Source organism: Tachypleus tridentatus, chromosome 2 (genome assembly GCF_004210375.1).
Source record: "Tachypleus tridentatus isolate NWPU-2018 chromosome 2, ASM421037v1, whole genome shotgun sequence".
Taxonomy (NCBI): domain Eukaryota; kingdom Metazoa; phylum Arthropoda; class Merostomata; order Xiphosura; family Limulidae; genus Tachypleus; species Tachypleus tridentatus.
In genome coordinates this window covers 69711635-69733114 of record NC_134826.1, presented here as the reverse complement: position 1 = coordinate 69733114, position 21480 = coordinate 69711635, and the positions used below count along the sequence as shown (strand labels likewise).

General features: G+C 31.5%; 2 protein-coding genes across 3 annotated transcripts in view; both read right to left on the bottom strand.

The window, feature by feature from the left end:
• Window positions 1–1278: 1278 nt before the first annotated feature.
• Window positions 1279–11901, bottom strand: LOC143244154 (ankyrin repeat and MYND domain-containing protein 2-like). 2 transcript variants are annotated; one of them, XM_076488326.1, is made up of 2 exons: window positions 11525–11891; window positions 1279–9419 (listed from the first exon to the last, which is right to left on the bottom strand). In XM_076488326.1, exon 2 carries the CDS (start codon window positions 9410–9412, stop codon window positions 8126–8128), a length of 1287 nt encoding a protein of 428 aa, XP_076344441.1. In that variant the 5' UTR covers window positions 9413–9419; window positions 11525–11891; the 3' UTR covers window positions 1279–8125. The 2 variants fall into 2 exon arrangements, with proteins under 2 accessions (XP_076344441.1, XP_076344442.1); XM_076488327.1 differs by having other exon boundaries at window positions 7805–9419; window positions 11671–11901.
• Window positions 11902–14123: 2222 nt separating this feature from the next.
• LOC143244156 (mitogen-activated protein kinase 1-like) overlaps window positions 14124–21480 on the bottom strand; it is a 38445-nt gene continuing 31088 nt past the window's right edge. The window contains exon 11 of the mRNA XM_076488328.1: window positions 14124–20413. The gene's annotated coding sequence lies outside the window, so the exon portion shown is untranslated. The remainder of the gene's footprint in view (window positions 20414–21480) is intronic.

The following is a 21480-nucleotide window of genomic DNA, read 5'->3' as shown; positions in this document are numbered from 1 at the left end:
ATAGCTCCCGTGTAGCTTTGCGCGAAATTAAAAAACAAACACGTTCTGAAACCAGCACGATCAAACTTGGCAGTCGAATTCGGGTGAACCGCTGATGTCCTTGTCTTTATGGTGTAGTCCACACCCCACCGTCAAGGGTGGTTAAAGAGCACATTATTCACGGTGAACACGAAATTCCAAAAAACAAACAAACAAACATTCATTCAATAATACTTGAAATTAATTCCTCAGTAGATACATAATATGGTTAAGTTTAACAATTTTTGTAGAATTGTAATTCTTAAAACAGATTCCCGTTTGCAGATATTTTAATTAACATGAGTGATTAAAGGTAATATATATACATACATATACTTGCTAGCACAAGGCTTAAGTCTTTTCTCTTAGTTTTGTACCTTCATCATGTATGAAATACACCATCCCATTTGGAGCACACGCCAACCTGTTGTATATACTTTGTTATGAATAAGTGTGCATAGCAAAGTGTTATATTCTGTACGATACTAGAAAATGTTACTTACAGGAATACAGGTAGGTCAGAACGAATTGCATTGAACTTAGTTGCTATGGGAACTGTCAACGGCTACAAAACCTTTCCAGTGCAGATAAAACATCCCAAGTACTTCGTAACAGATTTTTGTAACTACTGAATTTATATATTTTATTGGAAAGTGTATTAAAACTTCATAATTCATAGATAATACGTGAACAGAGAAAACTCATGAAAATTATTTTATTTTGAAACTACCCAGTTTATTTTATCAATACATAAACGTATATAAATAATCATCTTTATTAATATATTTTTAAATAATATGGTTCTGCACTTATTAGCATATCTTCCCCTATATTACACTTAGATTACAGTGTGTGTGTTGGTAACGTATTCAGTAGTCACAAAAATAATTATTTTGAAAAATTTCTTGCTTTTATTCATATTCACTAAATTTATCTTTTAAAAGATTAATAACTTAGAAATGTATTTTATTTATATGCAAATAAAAACAATGTTTGATACAAGTTTCTGTACAGTACCATTGCTTTGTGTGTGTTTATAACTTTTGTTTATAGGTGGTTTTAAATCATTTCTTGTTCTTGTGTACATACATGTAACTGTTTTACTTTTACGACTAACTTCGCTATATCCATTCAAGAAATTAACCCTCATATTTTTAGTATTATAAGTCCTCAAGCGGATTACTGAGGAACTAGGTATCCATACCCATGAAGAAAAAAATTAAGGCTTGTATACTAAATAAAAAAAAAAAACTCACCCTACTGCTTTATTACATATGTTTTTATTTTTCTAGTGCACACACCCTACAAGATACACATAAGTAGATACACTGTAAACATCTAAACAGTTTAATTTACAAAATATAAAACAAACATTTCTGGTCGCTTAAAGGCTGAAAAAGGAAGGAACAATATTGATCTGTTACTTTTATGGTAATCAGTGTTTGTTTGTTTTTAAATATCACTTTTACACATCAGTACATTGATATCTATTTGCCTAATATATGACTATAATTTTTAGTTTCATCATGTTTACAAAATTTTTCTTTAGAAAAGGCATTTATGTAAGTTGTTAATGTTTGTCTCTACACTGCATGCCAGTTTTTACTATTATAAAGTCACACATGTCAACAGTTAGGATATTTTTATAGGTTTTATTTCTCCATCATTTATTACTTTTTAAAACATAAATCCCAAGATTGAGTCTCTAAATTTGGTAATACTTAGTTAAAGGCTTGAATATCATTCCCACTGTTAAAATTTGACCATTAATAAAAAGATGAGCATTTAAGAACATTTAAGACCTTTGTCAATCAACGTTTAAAATAAAGTTATTTTTATATCTCAATTTTGATCTAATTCATAAATTATCAATAAACTTTCTAGAGTTCTCTTTCAAACTTTGCTCATGTTATCTATGTATATAAAACTTATGACAACAGACATAAATCATGACCTGAAACTTGAAAGGGAAAGCTCATATATTATGACCAAAGCTAAAATTGAGAGGGTCCTTAACTAAAACAATAATAAAAATAGTCAATTAATTAGCTTTTGAGTACCTATCACTACAGTTGTATGTTCTGTAGAGAAAAACATAATTTCTAAAAAACAACTCCAACTCTCTATAAGAGGGGTAAAATGGTATAAACAATCAGGTACAGAGATGAAAATATTATAGCAGTAACTAAAGAAAAACCACATTATTTTTCTTTCAATATAAAACTATTCTACAGGATGTTCCAAAAGTTAAATGCTATAAAATCAGCAATGGAAACATTCAACTTTTGGGATGCCTCGTACACTTGATTTACTTTGAGCTCTTGCTAACATGTTAGACCTTCCTAAACATCAAACTGTATAGTTTGAAAATTTAGTCTGAACAGTTGGAATAAACATTGCATATCTAGTGAATTTTATTTTGTTTCAGACACTGAAAGAAAGCAACGCGAGGGCTATTTGCATAAGCTATCCACTAAAGGGAAGGCAGCTAGTCAACAGGACTCACTTTCAACTCTTTGGGTACTCTAACAAAACAGAAGTGTTTGATAATCATTCTTATAATGTACCTCATTTCAGCTGCAACAGACACTAACCACAGACCTTTAGATAAACAGCCTGATACATTAACCACTAAAGCAGTGTCTGGTCAAAGTATTTATGCTGGTAACATATCAGCACAACATCAGACAGTTTATTGTTTTGTATAAAAAACAACAGTAAAGAATAAAATATATGAAAATTTTGAAATTATTTTTTTGGTATATTCATGGATACATACATGTATATGTAAATACCAAGTGTATGAGATATACACACCGATGGATATACAAGGTCAGTAAATAACAGTGGCTTGAACTTTCATTTTCTCTATGATAATCACTGCTTACCTTGTTGGCAATACACATACATTTAACTCTGTATTGCTTAATACTGTGTGCTGCAAATGTGCTATAACACAATGGGTACTGGCAGAGCATGACATTCATTTGTATGCACAAATGATGCTAACCACATCCATAAAGATGTTTACATTTTAACACATTCTAACAAGTACACTGTTAATATACGGGTGTTGAGATCAAGTAACTGCACATGGCTAGACTGTGACACCATTATAACATGTATATCACTATTACTGTATGAATATTACTAGATTTATAATATCTGTAAACTTAACTAGCTAACAAGTTACATAATTCTATGCATCTATTATACAGCTATTCTATTTACTTACCTTCACATTTATACATGTATCTGAGTGACTTTAAACCCAACAACTAAATGGTCTAAAATGTATTGTCTCCAGTTTTAAGGAAATGAGAAAAATAAGACATACTGTACAAAGGTTATAATCTTGACTTAATTAGAAGAGTGTTGTTTAATTAGATATACAGCACATATAAAAAAACAAACCACAAAGATGGCACTTTTCTTATGATATGACTAAAGCTGACAAAAAGCACACATCTACAGTTGGGAAAATAGAATAATCTGGATTTTATGGAGCTCCTGGTGACTTAATGACACTTGTAAAGAGACATTTGTATTCAACAGCCATGACAAACCAAGTCTGTAATGTGAAGACATGATACAACATTTAAAGTTAAGATTTTTAATCAAAAGAAGTATACATGTTTTACTTTAATAAAATCTGTAACATACGAGGTCTGTTAAAAAAATACGCAGACTGTTTGAATTGCACGGCTCCAGTTGGTTCCAGGGGAATCCGCTTGGTGTCGCTAGGTTCGCACAGATCAGCTGATTACGACGCCATTTCCCAATTGCAGATATCTTCATTTGTGTATTAGCTACGCGGTTTTAAGTGAAGTGCGATTTTTTTCCTTTGGCGGATTTCAGAATGAATGACCTGAAGGAGCAACGACTTCCTGTGAAATTTTGTGTTAAACTTGGAAAATCTGCAACTGAAACTTTTGCTATGCTTAACACGGCTTACGGTGATGTTGCTATGAATCGTACGGCATGTTTCAAGTGGCATGAACGTTTTAAGGATGGTCGACAGTCCATTGAAGATGGTGAGCGTCCTGGACGTCCTTCCACGTCAACTGACGACCCACACATCGACAAAATCAACACCCTGGTGTGGGCAAGTCGACGTCTGACTGCCAGGGAGCTTGCTGAAGAGTGTGGGATATCAGTTGGATCTTGTTACGAGATTTTGACCGAAAAATTGAAGATGCACCGCGTTGCTGCGAAATGCAGCCCTCAGAACTCATGAGTTTTTGGCCAAACACTCAATCACTGTTCTTCCCAACCCCCCTACTCACCTGACCTTGCTCCTTACAATTTTTTCTTGTTCCCCAAACTCAAAAGACCCTTAAAAGGAAGAAGATTTGAGGCGATTCCGAGATTAAGGCAAATGCGACGAAGGAGCTGGAGGACATTACAAAAGAAGCGTACCAGGACTGTTTCAACAAGTGGAAACACCGTTGGGATAAGTGTGTGCGTTGGGGAGGAGAGTACTTTGAAGGGGTCCCAGACCTGTAACTTCTAAATAAAGTACATTTTGTTTTATGACGTCAGTCCGCGTATTTTTTGAACAGCCCTCGTATATAACAAATATACTGTAAAATGAGGTAATAGTAATAAAAACGTACTACTGTATGCTAAAATACATAATAAGTACTTTCATTACTCTTTTGTATCTCCATATTGTGAATGTCATTAGTTTGTCCAAGGTTTAGCTGTGTTATGTGATTACAAAAAATCCCACTACAGTTTGTTAGTTAGTCCAAGGTTTAACTGTGTTATTTGATTACAAAAAATCCCACTACAGTTTGTTAGTTAGTCCAAGGTTTAACTGTGTTATTTGATTACAAAAAATCCCACTACAGTTTGTTGGATAGTCTAAGGTTTAACTGTGTTATCTGTTTACTAAAAATCCCACTACAGTTTGTTAGTTAGTCCAAGGTTTAACTGTGTTACCTATTTACTCAAAATCCCACTACAGTTCGTTAGTTAGTCCAAGATTTAACTGTGTTATCTGTTTACTAATAATGCCACTACAGTTCGTTAGTTAGTCCAAGATTTAACTGTGTTATCTGTTTACTAAAAATGCCACTACAGTTCGTTAGTTAGTCCAAGATTTAACTGTGTTATCTGTTTACTAATAATGCCACTACAGTTCGTTAGTTAGTCCAAGGTTTAACTGTAGTACCTGTTTACTAATAATGCCACTACAGTTCGTTAGTTAGTCCAAGGTTTAACTGTAGTACCTGTTTACTAATAATGCCACTACAGTTCGTTAGTTAGTCCAAGGTTTAACTGTAGTACCTGTTTACTAATAATGCCACTACAGTTCGTTAGTTAGTCCAAGGTTTAACTGTAGTACCTGTTTACTAATAATGCCACTACAGTTTGTTAGTTAGTCCAAGGTTTAACTGTAGTACCTGTTTACTAATAATGCCACTACAGTTTGTTAGTTAGTCCAAGGTTTAACTGTAGTACCTGTTTACTAATAATGCCACTACAGTTCGTTAGTTAGTCCAAGGTTTAACTGTAGTACCTGTTTACTAATAATGCCACTACAGTTCGTTAGTTAGTCCAAGGTTTAACTGTAGTACCTGTTTACTAATAATGCCACTACAGTTCGTTAGTTAGTCCAAGGTTTAACTGTAGTACCTGTTTACTAATAATGCCACTACAGTTTGTTAGTTAGTCCAAGGTTTAACTGTAGTACCTGTTTACTAATAATGCCACTACAGTTTGTTAGTTAGTCCAAGGTTTAACTGTAGTACCTGTTTACTAATAATGCCACTACAGTTTGTTAGTTAGTCCAAGGTTTAACTGTAGTACCTGTTTACTAATAATGCCACTACAGTTCGTTAGTTAGTCCAAGGTTTAACTGTAGTACCTGTTTACTAATAATGCCACTACAGTTCGTTAGTTAGTCCAAGGTTTAACTGTAGTACCTGTTTACTAATAATGCCACTACAGTTTGTTAGTTAGTCCAAGGTTTAACTGTAGTACCTGTTTACTAATAATGCCACTACAGTTCGTTAGTTAGTCCAAGGTTTAACTGTAGTACCTGTTTACTAATAATGCCACTACAGTTTGTTAGTTAGTCCAAGGTTTAACTGTAGTACCTGTTTACTAATAATGCCACTACAGTTCGTTAGTTAGTCCAAGGTTTAACTGTAGTACCTGTTTACTAATAATGCCACTACAGTTTGTTAGTTAGTCCAAGGTTTAACTGTAGTACCTGTTTACTAATAATGCCACTACAGTTTGTTAGTTAGTCCAAGGTTTAACTGTAGTACCTGTTTACTAATAATGCCACTACAGTTTGTTAGTTAGTCCAAGGTTTAACTGTAGTACCTGTTTACTAATAATGCCACTACAGTTCGTTAGTTAGTCCAAGGTTTAACTGTAGTACCTGTTTACTAATAATGCCACTACAGTTTGTTAGTTAGTCCAAGGTTTAACTGTAGTACCTGTTTACTAATAATGCCACTACAGTTCGTTAGTTAGTCCAAGGTTTAACTGTAGTACCTGTTTACTAATAATGCCACTACAGTTCGTTAGTTAGTCCAAGGTTTAACTGTAGTACCTGTTTACTAATAATGCCACTACAGTTTGTTAGTTAGTCCAAGGTTTAACTGTAGTACCTGTTTACTAATAATGCCACTACAGTTCGTTAGTTAGTCCAAGGTTTAACTGTAGTACCTGTTTACTAATAATGCCACTACAGTTTGTTAGTTAGTCCAAGGTTTAACTGTAGTACCTGTTTACTAAGAATGCCACTACAGTTTGTTAGTTAGTCCAAGGTTTAACTGTAGTACCTGTTTACTAAAAATCCCACTACAGTTTGTTAGTTAGTCCAAGATTTAACTGTAGTACCTGTTTACTAATAATGCCACTACAGTTTGTTAGTTAGTCCAAGGTTTAACTGTAGTACCTGTTTACTAATAATGCCACTACAGTTCGTTAGTTAGTCCAAGGTTTAACTGTAGTACCTGTTTACTAATAATGCCACTACAGTTTGTTAGTTAGTCCAAGGTTTAACTGTAGTACCTGTTTACTAAGAATGCCACTACAGTTTGTTAGTTAGTCCAAGGTTTAACTGTAGTACCTGTTTACTAAAATCCCACTACAGTTTGTTAGTTAGTCCAAGGTTTAACTGTAGTACCTGTTTACTAAAAATGCCACTACAGTTTGTTAGTTAGTCCAAGGTTTAACTGTAGTACCTGTTTACTAAAAATGCCACTACAGTTTGTTAGTTAGTCCAAGGTTTAACTGTAGTACCTGTTTACTAAAAATGCCACTACAGTTTGTTAGTTAGTCCAAGGTTTAACTGTAGTACCTGTTTACTAAAATGCCACTACAGTTTGTTAGTTAGTCCAAGGTTTAACTGTAGTACCTGTTTACTAATAATCCCACTACACTTTGTTAGTTAGTCCAAGGTTTAACTGTAGTACCTGTTTACTAATAATGCCACTACAGTTTGTTAGTTAGTCCAAGGTTTAACTGTAGTACCTGTTTACTAAAAATGCCACTACAGTTTGTTAGTTAGTCCAAGGTTTAACTGTAGTACCTGTTTACTAAAAATCCCACTACAGTTTGTTAGTTAGTCCAAGGTTTAACTGTAGTACCTGTTTACTAAAAATCCCACTACAGTTTGTTAGTTAGTCCAAGGTTTAACTGTAGTACCTGTTTACTAAAAATGCCACTACAGTTTGTTAGTTAGTCCAAGGTTTAACTGTAGTACCTGTTTACTAAAAATGCCACTACAGTTTGTTAGTTAGTCCAAGGTTTAACTGTAGTACCTGTTTACTAATAATCCCACTACAGTTTGTTAGTTAGTCCAAGGTTTAACTGTAGTACCTGTTTACTAATAATGCCACTACAGTTTGTTAGTTAGTCCAAGGTTTAACTGTAGTACCTATTTACTAATAATCCCACTACAGTTTGTTAGCAGTTCAGGGCTTATACTGCTCGGCTTTTTTTCCCATTAAAAACACAGTGTTGTTCAGTAATTGAAGAATAACAAACTAAACATTTCCCAATCTAGCTTGAACAATGAAGGAAATAACTCAGAAATCACCACTGTTTTACTAACTGCAAATTTCATAAATAGAGCATGTTTTTTTTATTCAACACTCAAACTGACGTCTTTGATACTGCACTTTTCTGAAAACTCTTCTGACATCTTAGTGGATACACTCTTGTCATCCTGAGGGGCAACAGAAGTTGATTCGGTTTGGGAGTTTTCTGGTATGTCATTTTCATCCTTCTTCAAATTCCTTTCTTCTTGGTTCTCATCCTCACATTTCTTGTACTCTGTTGTTAATTTTGGACATTGTTTTTTGTGGGTAAACCAGTGTCGTTTCTGGCATGACTTATCACAATACTGGGCACTTTTGCATATTGAACATCGTTTTTCTGCCTTTGGTTCTCCACAAGCAGAACACATTACAGCTTCCTCGTAACCTCGTTGACCATTGATGGCTTGACCCAAGATGCTGATGGCACTGGGCTCTTGTCCAATTTCCACTGGTGCCAGTGTACGCACTAACTGTTGAAAAACAGAACTATCACGAAAAGGAAATTCCCGCACGGACTGACGAAGTAACTTTTCTAGCACAACGGGAAAACCATCTTCTTCTCGCCCTTTTATCCAGTTTTTGATAAGAGGCTCCAGAATTTGTGGATTGTCCTTTTCACCTTTGTGCTCTCTGTAGTACTTCTCACATATTTTAAACACAAAACCCAAATGATGAAATTTTAAGGACAATATCTCATTAATGTCTGATCTCTTTATCTGGTTCTCACACATTAACTCCAAGACCTTTAATACCTTCTTTCCATTTTCAAGAAGAGACCGATACTGTTGAAGGTACAGTGCCAGTTTCACAGGATGGATATTTGTCTTTAAGACAAACCTGTAGAGCAGAGTTGCTAATTCGGGAGGAAGCTTTGGTTCTTTTTCCAATCCGTGGGTGACAGTGAAGTACTCCACTTCTTCTCTGGGAATAAAATTATTAATGATTGTTACGACGTCATGGTTTCCAACAAAAGCAGCCATCTGGGCAGCGTTACGACCAACCGAGTTAACGTCGGTTGTTGAAGCCCCATGTTCTAGAAGAAGACTAACGACATCCAGTTTACCAGCTAGGCCAGCAAACATGAGTGCAGTGTAGCTTGAATCATGATGATTTGAATTAACATCTGCACCACGATCCAGAAATAACTTGCACAGCCTGTAATTTCCTCTGTAAGCTGCATGTTGTAGAGGCGTCATCCCGTGTTCGTCCAGAGGATCAACACGCACGTCATCGCTACTGAGCAATGTTTTAACCTCATCATCATTTCCCTCTTGTACTTTCTGGAACAACAGTTTTTCCTTTTCGGTCAGGTTTGACTGGTTGCGAGCCATCTTTAGTCTATACAGTGTTAAAAAAAGCACACAAATATTTGATAACTATAACAACACATAACAAATATAATATTCCAGTTTTACTTACATTACCCCAAAACAAGCCTAGAAACTATGTAGCAGACTGCTATAGTTACTATAGACAAATATGCACATAAAAAAGATTTTATTATAATAAAAATGAATCATAAAAGTAGATGAAATGAAGCAGCCTGTACAGGTTCAAATGGGAAAAAAAAAGAGAGAGTTTATAATGCTTGGCAAACAGAAAGAAGATTGTACCATAATTTTACTTTAAAAAATTTTAAAACAGGATTATAAATTATTGTTGATTGCTATAAGAAGAATAACTTCAAAAAACTTCTCAAGATGATAAATATGAACAAACACACAAACTGAAATATTTTTACTGTCAAATTATGTATCAGTTTCCATCCATCAATACATTTAGATATTAGATCACATAAAAAAATTAATGTATCCTGTGAATACTTTGAAATATTATTTTTGTTTTTAAATTCAGTAAAGAATTTGTGTGTACATTTATATTTCATTGATCATTAAGAACCATAATTACAAAAAAATGCATGTATATATATGAAGTTAAAGTGTAATACATAAAAAAAAACGTTTAAATAACACATAACTAAAGTAAACATTTACCAGCAATACAGAAAGAGAATCAGTAATTTCAAACACAAATAACAATGTATACTTAAACGTGCACCAAAGAAATTTATAATAATTGTGAAACATCTCCCCAGATGCACAGATCACTACCATGAAATAAAGTAAGAAACAACACTGAGAGAAAGCAATTTATCTTACAACCAAAACACTTGTGTATACAAACCCATCTAAATGTGAACAAAATACAAAGAATATTAAACACGTATATCTACGATTTTATCAAAACTATAAAATTAAATCCTATACAAGTGGATAAAGTACCAGCCTTTTAATTATAAAAACCCCAAATTAGATATTGGCCACAACCATCAGAAAAATAATCCTTCTAATGACACCCGTGAAAACAAATCAGTTGTATATAAACTATACAGGAATTAATAATTCATGACACCACTGAAGATATGTCAGTAATATATAAACTACACAGTAATTAATAATTCAGACACCCTTGAAGACAAATCAGTACTATATAAACTACACAGTAATTACTTTGTAGTAGTAAGTAACCAATAATTATACTCATATCAATCATGACAACAAAATTATAAAGTTTATTTTCTCAATCTTCTAAGTACTGCTACCACTAATAACTATAATTATTCTTAAGAATATTTTGTTTCATTCTGAATTAAAACAAAATGAATAGATACAAGGATGAGGAAGACATTAATATTATAGGCAAAGTCCCATAGTGCCCTGTTTTGGAGTCAGCATCTATTAATTTAAAACAAGGCACTGCAGTGTGGTGTATCTAAATGTTTCTTTTTTTAATTTGTCAATTGTCACTTAACTAGGGTTTCATCTACGACATTAAATTCATTACCAAGTTTAAAACTTTGTATGATATTCATAACCGTAAGTAATACAAAATTCATGGAAAAAGAAAAAACTGAAACTGAACGTGGTTAAGCAGACTGATAATTTTCGGAAATAATCTGTTGATTGATAACACGAAGAGATTAGGCCTCATAAACGTATCAAAAACTATTCACCGTCAATATTAATTTGATAGTTATACACTAACAAAATGGATTCAAAATTAGTATTATAAAATTACTATTATAAACATCAGATTTAAGAGATACTGACGTTATGACAATACTGACTAAAATTAATATTTTGGAGTACATGTTATTAAATAAACGCTTGTATTGTTAACGAAAGTTAGAAATGCACACGACTCTTTATGATATTCATAAACACTAGTAGCCTTCTATTACTGGTACTAACGTTACATTTAGGTTATAGTATTAGATGTTAACGGATAACAAGTGACTTTAAAATGATCTACACTTCAGCTTAACAACAAAAATAATTTAATTGTTTATATTTTTATAATAATTATCACAACTCAGTGCTAACTGTTACTATTAATTAAGTTAAACTATTATTGTTAAGGTTTTACGAATTTTTATGCCTTACCACTGTATTTCAGCGTGAAGCTGTTGATACTGCACTGCTGTACAACCAGTGATTCTTAATTAATACTTTCCTTTTCCTTATAATAATTAACAAAAGACAGGTTTTCGGTTTTAACAGATTTAATAACCACTAACCACACAACTCACACTCATAAAATCCAGAACTTTCACTTGTTGACGGATTACGTCTGTTATTCCACACTGAACTGTATTTTATGCCGTTGTAGAATATATCCACGTAATATACCTAAAAACTTTGTTGACATCCATGTTTATCCCATCAGATTTCATTTATTTGAATAATATTTTAATCGGCAACTGTTAAAAAATGTTATATTAATTAAGGTCACGCAAAATTTTCTAAAACAGTAATAAACCAAGATTTAGAGTAAGAGTATAATACGGGGAAGGCCTTACTGGAAATATCGTTTTTTTCTCATAGGCAATCACAATGGTTCAAATCTGAATTTATAAATCGCTGAATTTATACTTTATATATCACAATAATTCTAAACAGAAATATTTACTTTTTTCACTTGAGTATAATTTCAATTTAGAACTAGGATGTTAGTATTACCAAGAATGATTCGAAAGTTAGGAATGCATTTACACAACTAATGACAAAGTTATTACTCGATAATATTATACACTAAACTGGTGAAAACAAATAAAGAATAATATTTACACATACTCTAAAGACACAAGAATATATATAAAAATAGAGAGGAATCTCTTGATGTTTTCCATTTTAATTTAGTACTGAATACTACGGAAGTCTGTCAGAGTTGTTATTAGTTGTAGTAGTAGTTTCTGAAGTGGAATGAATTCACTATTTTTTAAATTAAAATATAATATTGAATAAATATTATTCATGTAAATATGACACGTTAAATGGAGTTAAATATCGCGTACCGCGAATGCAACATAAGATTTGAAGGATACACTAGAGGGCGCTAAAGTTAACACTTTTACTGGATTTAAATATTATATTTTTAGTTGTTATTGATTTCGCGCGAAGTTACAACGCAGTCTATCTTCAGTGGGTTAAAGAAGCCTGAATTTTGGTGTTATAAGTCCGTACATTTACCACTAGGGGCTAAATATGCAGTGCAAATGCCGTTGGTTAGCATTCCGTAGTTGTTTCTCACATAAAATGTAATGTTAAATCATGTTATACTTCTCACTGTAGAAGTCTTAGTTTTCTCAAACGTCGAAATTTATGATTTCATCAAAAATAAATATCTTTGGAATTTTTAAAATGCGTAAGATTTTCATTTATAGGCGTGAGTACTGAAACAAATGTGTAAAAGTTAGCAAGTAACGATGAACGATATAACATGCAAATTACAGAAAATAGGAAAAGGGTGAAAAGATTCTACTGACACAAATTTAAATTGTGAGTCAAATATATATCTTCACACAATATGAGATGTTAGGCTTTCATCACACTATTGTTTACTTCAAAGTAGTGTGGTAACACTGTCCTTAATGCAATGGTCAATATAAAGAAACTAATAAAGAGAACCGGTCCCGTACCTCAGTAATAGTCTTTATTTAAATATTGAGCTCAAGATGTATAAATTGTCTTAAAGTTACTTTTAGTTATCACCCCCCTCTGATTTCTTACATATGAATACCTCAAGAATTCTTTCTAGCTTCAAATTTTTAAAATGCATTATGCTTATTTTAAAGATGGTTACTATTTGTTCTGCTAGCATCTGAGACAGACTTATTGTTATTTTAGATGTAACTGCGATTATGAGGTAAGAAACAAAGCAAAATGTTACGTTCAACATATTCGCTGCCATATGTCCACTGGTGGGTCATAACCAATTACGTTTCAAAGCCACACTTCTCTCGCGGAATACAAGTTTGTAACTTATTGGCTGATCCTGGGTCCATCATGAATATTTGTTTCTTTCTGTATTTAATTTATTGTGTGGAAGCAAACGTGTTAAGTAGAAAAAGACAGAAAACCAGCTCAGGAAATGAAGTAAACAGTGCTCCACTAGCAAAATACTTATATCTTTACTTAACTTTCTTGACCCAAGTCAAAGATCCAGAAATCATAGAGGAGAATATTAATACTTGCAAATACGATGACGTATTCTTCCAATTCATACCCGCAGCAAATACGACATATTCTTCCAATTCATACCCGCATATTTGACCTCATAAACAGCGAGTTTTAACAGTTAAAACAGTTACTTAAAAGATGATTGGTACTAAAAAAAATTAAATATATAAATTTCAGGAAGAGTTTAATTGTTACTACTGGATGGTAAAAACTCATGTATGAGTAAGGGTTATTGTAAAACAGGTGGGAATAGCTACTAAATCTCTACCTACTTAGTGAAAATAGGGCTCTGCGAAGGTGTTGCTAATGCGACTTGTTTCTGGAGAAAAAAGCAGAATGTCTTATGTAGAAGTTGCTAACATACAAATAAATACAATATTGTTTTACGTATAATAACCATAGATTGTTAAAAAACGTATCGAGTTCACTGCATTTTAATCTAAATATGGCATTGTGTTTTGAATTTCAAAATGAAAAATTGTCATTTAAGTGATGAATTTGTTTCCATGCATATAAAATAATATTTCTAGTCTTAATGAAACCTTTTATTAATTTCCCAAATTTGAAAAACTGAAGAAAAAATACACATAAATGACATGCATATCACAAATGTACAATTAAAGAAACAATTATCACACTGAAACATGAGACCTTAATTTAATAGTAATTACATTTTATGGAAATTTGTTAAATCAAGAATAATTAATAACATATAATATGAGCTTTACATCACTATTTAACATCTAACAACAAAAATATAAAGCTTTCCAAAGATAATTGAATGAAACCTGTTCATACTACAACTAGAACTGTCTTAAAAAGACAAGTAATCTAAAAGCAAAGACAGCTTAAAAAAACGAATCATCAGCAATTAGAAATATTCAGTTAATTTATAATATTCTAAGCCATTCCACAACTGGATTTTATTTATTTTATAAAATTCAAATATTAACTTATTAATGTATCATCTAGCCATCAGTTATTCATTTTAGTAAACAAAAAATGCTTACTTTTATTAAACAAACGGCAGTATACATTAATCATTTTTTGTTTTCACTTCATATTTCAAAAAATGGAATGGTACTTAAAAAAAAAAAATCAAATTAGCTGCATTAGATGAAGTGGTCCAGAAATCTTGACAAAAACAATGACTTCACCTGAAACCTGGTATCACTAATTTGTTCTACATACACAGTAAAATATATAAAATCAAATATTTTATTGCATTAAAAACATACAATAATCAATACTTTATATAATAAAGAAACAAAATATATTTCTTAGCTACCACCACCTACAGCAATGACATAATAAATATTCAACTATCTCAATAATTTTGCTTTACCTTGCAATAAATCTATTAGGACATAGGCTATTACCTTGTCACAAAAGAATACTTTAACCAATCACAGAAGAGAGAGAAAATACCACAGATAAAAGTACAGTTTTTAAATCTGAAATGTATAAAATATTGAAGTCCTTATTATGACACAAGAAATTTGTAAGGAAACATATACACAATAGTAATAATTAAATTCACATTGTCTTGTTAGCAATAACACTAAACATTCATGTAGAAAGACAGAGAAACAATTTTAAATTTGACTGAAAAAAAAAGACAAGAACCCAAGTGGTGAATGTTTAAGGAAATTTTCCTCGAAATGGTATAAAAACAAAATATCCACTAGAATTATTTTTCAGTTAAAGAATGATAACCATATTATTGAAAAGTTTTAAAGAGCTTAAAAACATTTTTAAACAATTTACACTACAAAGTACAGAATTTAGTATTTCAAATATTAGCATTTGTTATTAAAATAAAATATTAATAAAACATGTAATATCTGAAGTAAAATGAATTCAGTAATAACCTTTTAACCCACAAAACACATGTATACACACACACACACACACACACATCACTTAGCTGAGGTACAGTTTATTTCAGTATCATTTAACCTTTTTTTATACTGCATTACTGAAAAATGTGTTAAGAAAAGAAGATGAGGCATATACAAAGATTGTTTCATATCCAAGCATAACATTTTGTTTGGTTATGTTAAATGATCATACAGCAGACAATACACACACACACGACACTGTACTTCAATAACAATGTATAACAAGACCGGTAAGGAAGAACGAACAATACATCGGCTAAATTATACATATCAGGCAGCAGTAAATACACTTATTTCGATGTTAATATAAAAAACCTTTTTCCACTACAATTACGTATGAATTAAAAGCTGTTCTTCAGCCACATTACACCACAAATGTGCTTTAAACTTACAAAGCTTTTGATTTTCAACACACACACACACAAATTAACCATACAACAACAAGGTTATATTTAAATTTTCATACACTGTTCATTTATTCCTTATATATATATTGACACACACACATATCTAAAAAAATTGAAATTCAAATAATAATAAAATTAAAAGCAATAAGAACTGATAGAATGGACAAACTAGAAATGCTATAAGTAGCACCATGAACGACAACTGTAAAAATTTTGATTTTCGTTTATTCATGGTCAAGTTGTACACTTGTTGATAAATATTTACAAAAAGTGCTTAACATAAACATATAATCACAAGATAGTTTTTTTTTTCACAAGTAAGACTAGAGCTTGTAAATTAACAGCCTAGTTTGTATTAAAAATTACATAAAAAAACCAACAAGTCTCAACCTTTCCAAACGAAGATGAACTTACGGTGAAACACCCATCACGAATGACTAAGTAAAGACTAGTAAGCTGAGATGTTATAATTAACTTACACTAGAAGATTAACCTCTCCAAGTAACTACTGCTCAGCAATATTATTTATAAACTAAAAAATGTTTGTAACCCACAAATATAAATGCTAAATTTTAAAAGTAAAATCACATTTTGAGACATTTCTTCTTTATATCTAAACAAATGTAACAATTACTAACATTAATGATGATATATTTTAAAAGTAAAATTTTTTCTTCCAAAGCATCATTTCTCTTCCTCTTTATCATATCATTTGAAGTAGATTTTTCACTAACAACAATTATATATTCAAAAGCATTAATAAGACACAAAGAACACCATGGTTTTCAGGTGCAGTTTTAGTTTTAAGAAAATTAAGTAAGACTGCAGTAAAAGATACAACATTATCCCAAAAAATACATTCCAACCTATGTACAAATCTTAAGGTTCAGGCAGACCAGTAGCCGTCTCCTGTGATGAAATTATCCAACAGTTGTCACCTAACACTTGCTAATTTCACTTACATATTTATTATTAATGAAGTGAAACATGCATTGAAGCAGGTAGGGTATGTTTTAATGTTTAAATATTGTTATAAATGGCTGGTGTATAAAGTGTTCCAATTTTAATTTCTCTCCAATGAACAGTAATAATACTAACATCTATGAAACATTTTAAACTTTCAATATTAATGGTATTACATTTAACCAAAACTGTCAGTTTACTTGAACTCATGACATTCAGTCAATTTTTTTTTACAGAACCACAGCTTTCCCTAAAATTAGAATCACTACTTGGAAAATACTGAATTAAACACAACATAAAAGTATCATGGTTATTTTTTTGCTGTTCATACATGTAACTAAGTTTGTTTTTTTTTATAGTGTTGTGCAATATTTTAAAAATTATTCATTATATTAATGCAATACATGACTACTATACCTTAAAAGTATCCATGAATTCCACTTAGAAAAAATAGCTGATGCTTTGTTTGGATACAAAACTCTAGTAGCCACAAATTCATTCATAAACATATTATTACAACTTCAGTTTATAGTTAATTTTATCATCTATAAGGCTGTTGAGTAAAATGTACCTAATCAGCAGCAATGAAGCAAAACCATATATAAAATAAATGTAACCAAGGCAAGAAGTTAGAAACACAAGTTAATATAAATACATACATAGGATAACTAATTATAATGGTGAAAATGAATATTCTTTTTAACAACTGGAAACAAAACATGTAATTTATGGTTTGGTTTTAATCATAAACAGAGGTGTTTAATTAAAAATATTCTTTAAATGTTGACTTAATGTATTTCTGCACCTTACATAACATTAATTTTAAAACACTTTGTGCTACTTTTAACAGCCACCAGGACAGTGTCAAAGTTTTGGGAAATGTTTCTTTTACATTGAATTAATATCAAACTACAACAACATTAAGTGAGGTAAAAATGCAGCAGACAGAAACAGAGGAGAACCATCCCCTCGTTTACGTAATGTACATCTCAGCCTCTGCACTTTAATGAATCCTTTGAATATTACCACCTGGTAGTGGATAAAATTCAAAGATATGGTTCCGATTAAATATTGTTTGTTGGCTCCCCCCTTAAAGAAATCTGACATACTATTTACAAGTGGGTTAACAGCTCCTGATGAAACAAAGATGTTAATTTACGAGAAAAATAAACTGTACAGACTAAAGGCATTGCTTCACAAATATGTAAAGAGTTGACAAACAAATGTACACATTTCAGAAAATCCTAACCCATAGAAAAAACAAGAAATTAAGTTGTTTCCTACTTGAAACTTAAAGATATAAGGTATAACTATTAAAAAAAAAGATTATTTGACAGCCTAAGCTATACCTTTTCCAAGATTAATTATTTGAATATTACATGTAGCAAAGAGATGGTTTAACAAGTAGAACATTTGTTCTAGTATCCAAGTTTTAAACCATTATTAAATGGCACCTATAGCATCTTGAAAAGTTCCAATTTAAAGTTTGCTCTAGTTCATCAACATGAACACTTTTAAGTTTCAGCTTTTTAGCCATTAGAAACAGACGTAACATTTCTGATATGATGTAAAAAAAAGCACAATGGTAGCACCTTAGAGATCTAATCATCCAAACAACTAATGAAAAACTAACTTTATAAGACCAATATAATTTTAACATGATTAACAGCAAAATATCATCATGTAACGATGAATCACAACCTCTTCAACATGAATTCATCACATAAATTCGTTTTTGTTTTCACATTCAAAACTGCCAACTCCAAGCAATATATTCAAGTACTTCTAAAATAGTACAGAAGTTTTCAACTATCTGAAGAACAATCTAGAGTATTTCTAATTTATATTTCAATTACACATTTTTTAAAGAACCTTACAATACCATAAACTGAACAGTTACCTGTATGCATAAGATTTTGTATCTCCATATCGAGTCAGTTTATGTTTGTGATAGTTAAATTTGCTAACTACATTAAGCTTATATCAAATTACAAAGTTATAAAAACACAACAGCAAAACAGTTGTCCTGACAAGCTACATCAGTGTCATAAACAAAATCTGTTAACAACTGAATAACAAGCACAACTTCCTTAGCAGAAAAACTGTTAAACACCTAACCATTTATTAGAAAAAATACTGCAAGAGAAATAGAGAATACATTGTATAAAGTTTGTACAGCAAAGACAATAAATTTACTGATTTAATTTAAAACATAAACACTTCCTACCAAACTTTCTGCAACATGCAGGATCTATTATCTCTACAACAAAAACTGAAATAATTTTACAACACCTAGTAATGATACTAAATAATGCACAAACATAAAGGGGCACATAATGGTAAAAAAAAAAAAGAGTCCTACCCAATTTCAGGTTGTAACTGAATTATGCATGGTACACTTTTTTTAAGCGAGTCTACTGAGACAGAAGTTTTTAAAAAAGCTATAATTGTAATGGATATTACTTACAAAATAATTTTCTTCACCATTGAATTTTTTTGAGCATTAACTATTTTTTACAATGTAATAAATTTTAAAGTGATAAAAATGAAACATTTCTCAAACCCTTTCCCCCCATTTTTATTCTGTAATATTTATAAATCACCTTGTCTCAGAAAATTCTCATAGAAATATATTTAATTATAATTTTTAATCAGGTAATACCTTAACTTCTAATTTATAGATATTGTGTGTGTGTGCATATAAGATAATTTTTCCCCCCCAAGAAGAAGCCATTTTAAAAGTGTTGGACAGTGCTGAGAGATATTAGCTTTTAAATTACACATACTGTTAAACATTTAATATTTTTGATTTAAGCAGTTATACTAAATTTTTGGATAAGTTTCAAGAAGACATGAATTATAGAACACTTATCAGCAATGATGGAAAACCCAATTCTCAGAAGTATACAGGTTAAAGAAGTAAATGAACTACTACTCACAAAACTCAATGTAACATAACTGTCTTGATGTTACTTTAACACAGCAAGAGATATCAGTAATTTTAAACAATAAACCCTCTAATAAACTGGATAAAGACAACAAAACAATGCATGTAAAACAAACTGTACCAGCACTATCGTGAGTTATAGTAAGAAAGGGATACTCACCAAGTTTTAAACTATTGCTAAGAACCTCTTGAGAATTCAGTTTTAAGATGCGAAGTACCTAACATTGTGAAGCAAAATAGTTCTTTTATACAACACACCAAACCAAACAAGCTTTTGGTACATATTAAACAAAAATTCACGTAACATATTTAATTTGAACTTCAATTAGGTACACTTATTCTTGACCAGTATACGTTCCCTGTTATCAATGCCACACCAGTGTGGTAAACAGGGATAAAAAAAGAAACAAGCTACACTGTAACATTAATATAACTATGCAAGGTCAATAAGAGGAATTAGAATACAGGCAGAAACAGTGTTTGTTGTGTGACTCCCACAATACCTCATCACACCAGCAGGTGATGGGGTATCAAAAAGTTGATTCAAACACCTGGCAAACTGATTTATTGTTAGACAGGGAAAGTTCTTCTGACACTAAAAAGAAAATAAGAAAACAACATCATTTCAGTGTTTTCGTTGAGTACTCACAATGCACTGAATATAAAATTAAGAAATAATGGACTACAAATACTTAACTTAGCTCTTTAGGGTCTTTAAATGATACAACACATAATAAGCTTGTTAGCTAAATTCATATATCTAAAGTACACACTGCAGACTAGAAACTATTATTAAAATAAATACAGCTAAAAACTCCGGGTAAATATAGGTTTTAATGCAGGGATCTCCAAACCTTTTTAGGCTTTGCAGACCCAAGGAGTTGTGGTAAAATTAAGTAGGGATGCATAAATGATCAAAATACAACATCACTAATGTATTTCTCATAAGAGCACATATCGAAAATATTCAAGGTGTATAATTGTCTTTTTTTTTTTTTTACCATTAGTGAGAAGCATGAAACTGGTGTTTTTATGACAAAATTACACTTAACTGAGGTTCAAAGTTAGTGTTCCCTATCATCAAAAATGACTACAAATGCTCATCAGATAAGGCTGATCTGTAACTAGATTTCACGTACTTCATCTTTGAAAATGTCTTCAGGGAAATATTTAGTGTCAAAAACTGAAATGAATCCACAAGTAAAGTTTTTAAATGAACATACTGATCACATGGAAGGCATTTATTTAACTCTTGTTAGTTTCCCTTCTGTGTACTTGTCCTTCAACATATAGCTGGATTGCAGATCAGCCACTTCCATTTGAACATAAGGTGAAAGTTAATCAATAACACAATCAAATGTGTTTCAGAAGGTCCTTATTTCTGTTACACTCTCATTAAGATCTGAAAAACACTCCTTGAACTGTACTTTCAAGTCAAAAAGGATATCTTGTGCAAACCTGCATGAGAATGGGGATCCTGTTTCTTGCTTGAACTTTTCACAACATGGAAAGTGTGTGAAGCAACTCCTTGTCAACTGGGACTCAAAAAGAATTAGTTATTGCTGAAACGCTTTCACCTTGGTGAACATATCATAGATAAGCATGGCTTTGCCTTGTAACCTAAGATTGAATTCATTCAGGTACATGGTCAAGTCTACAGAA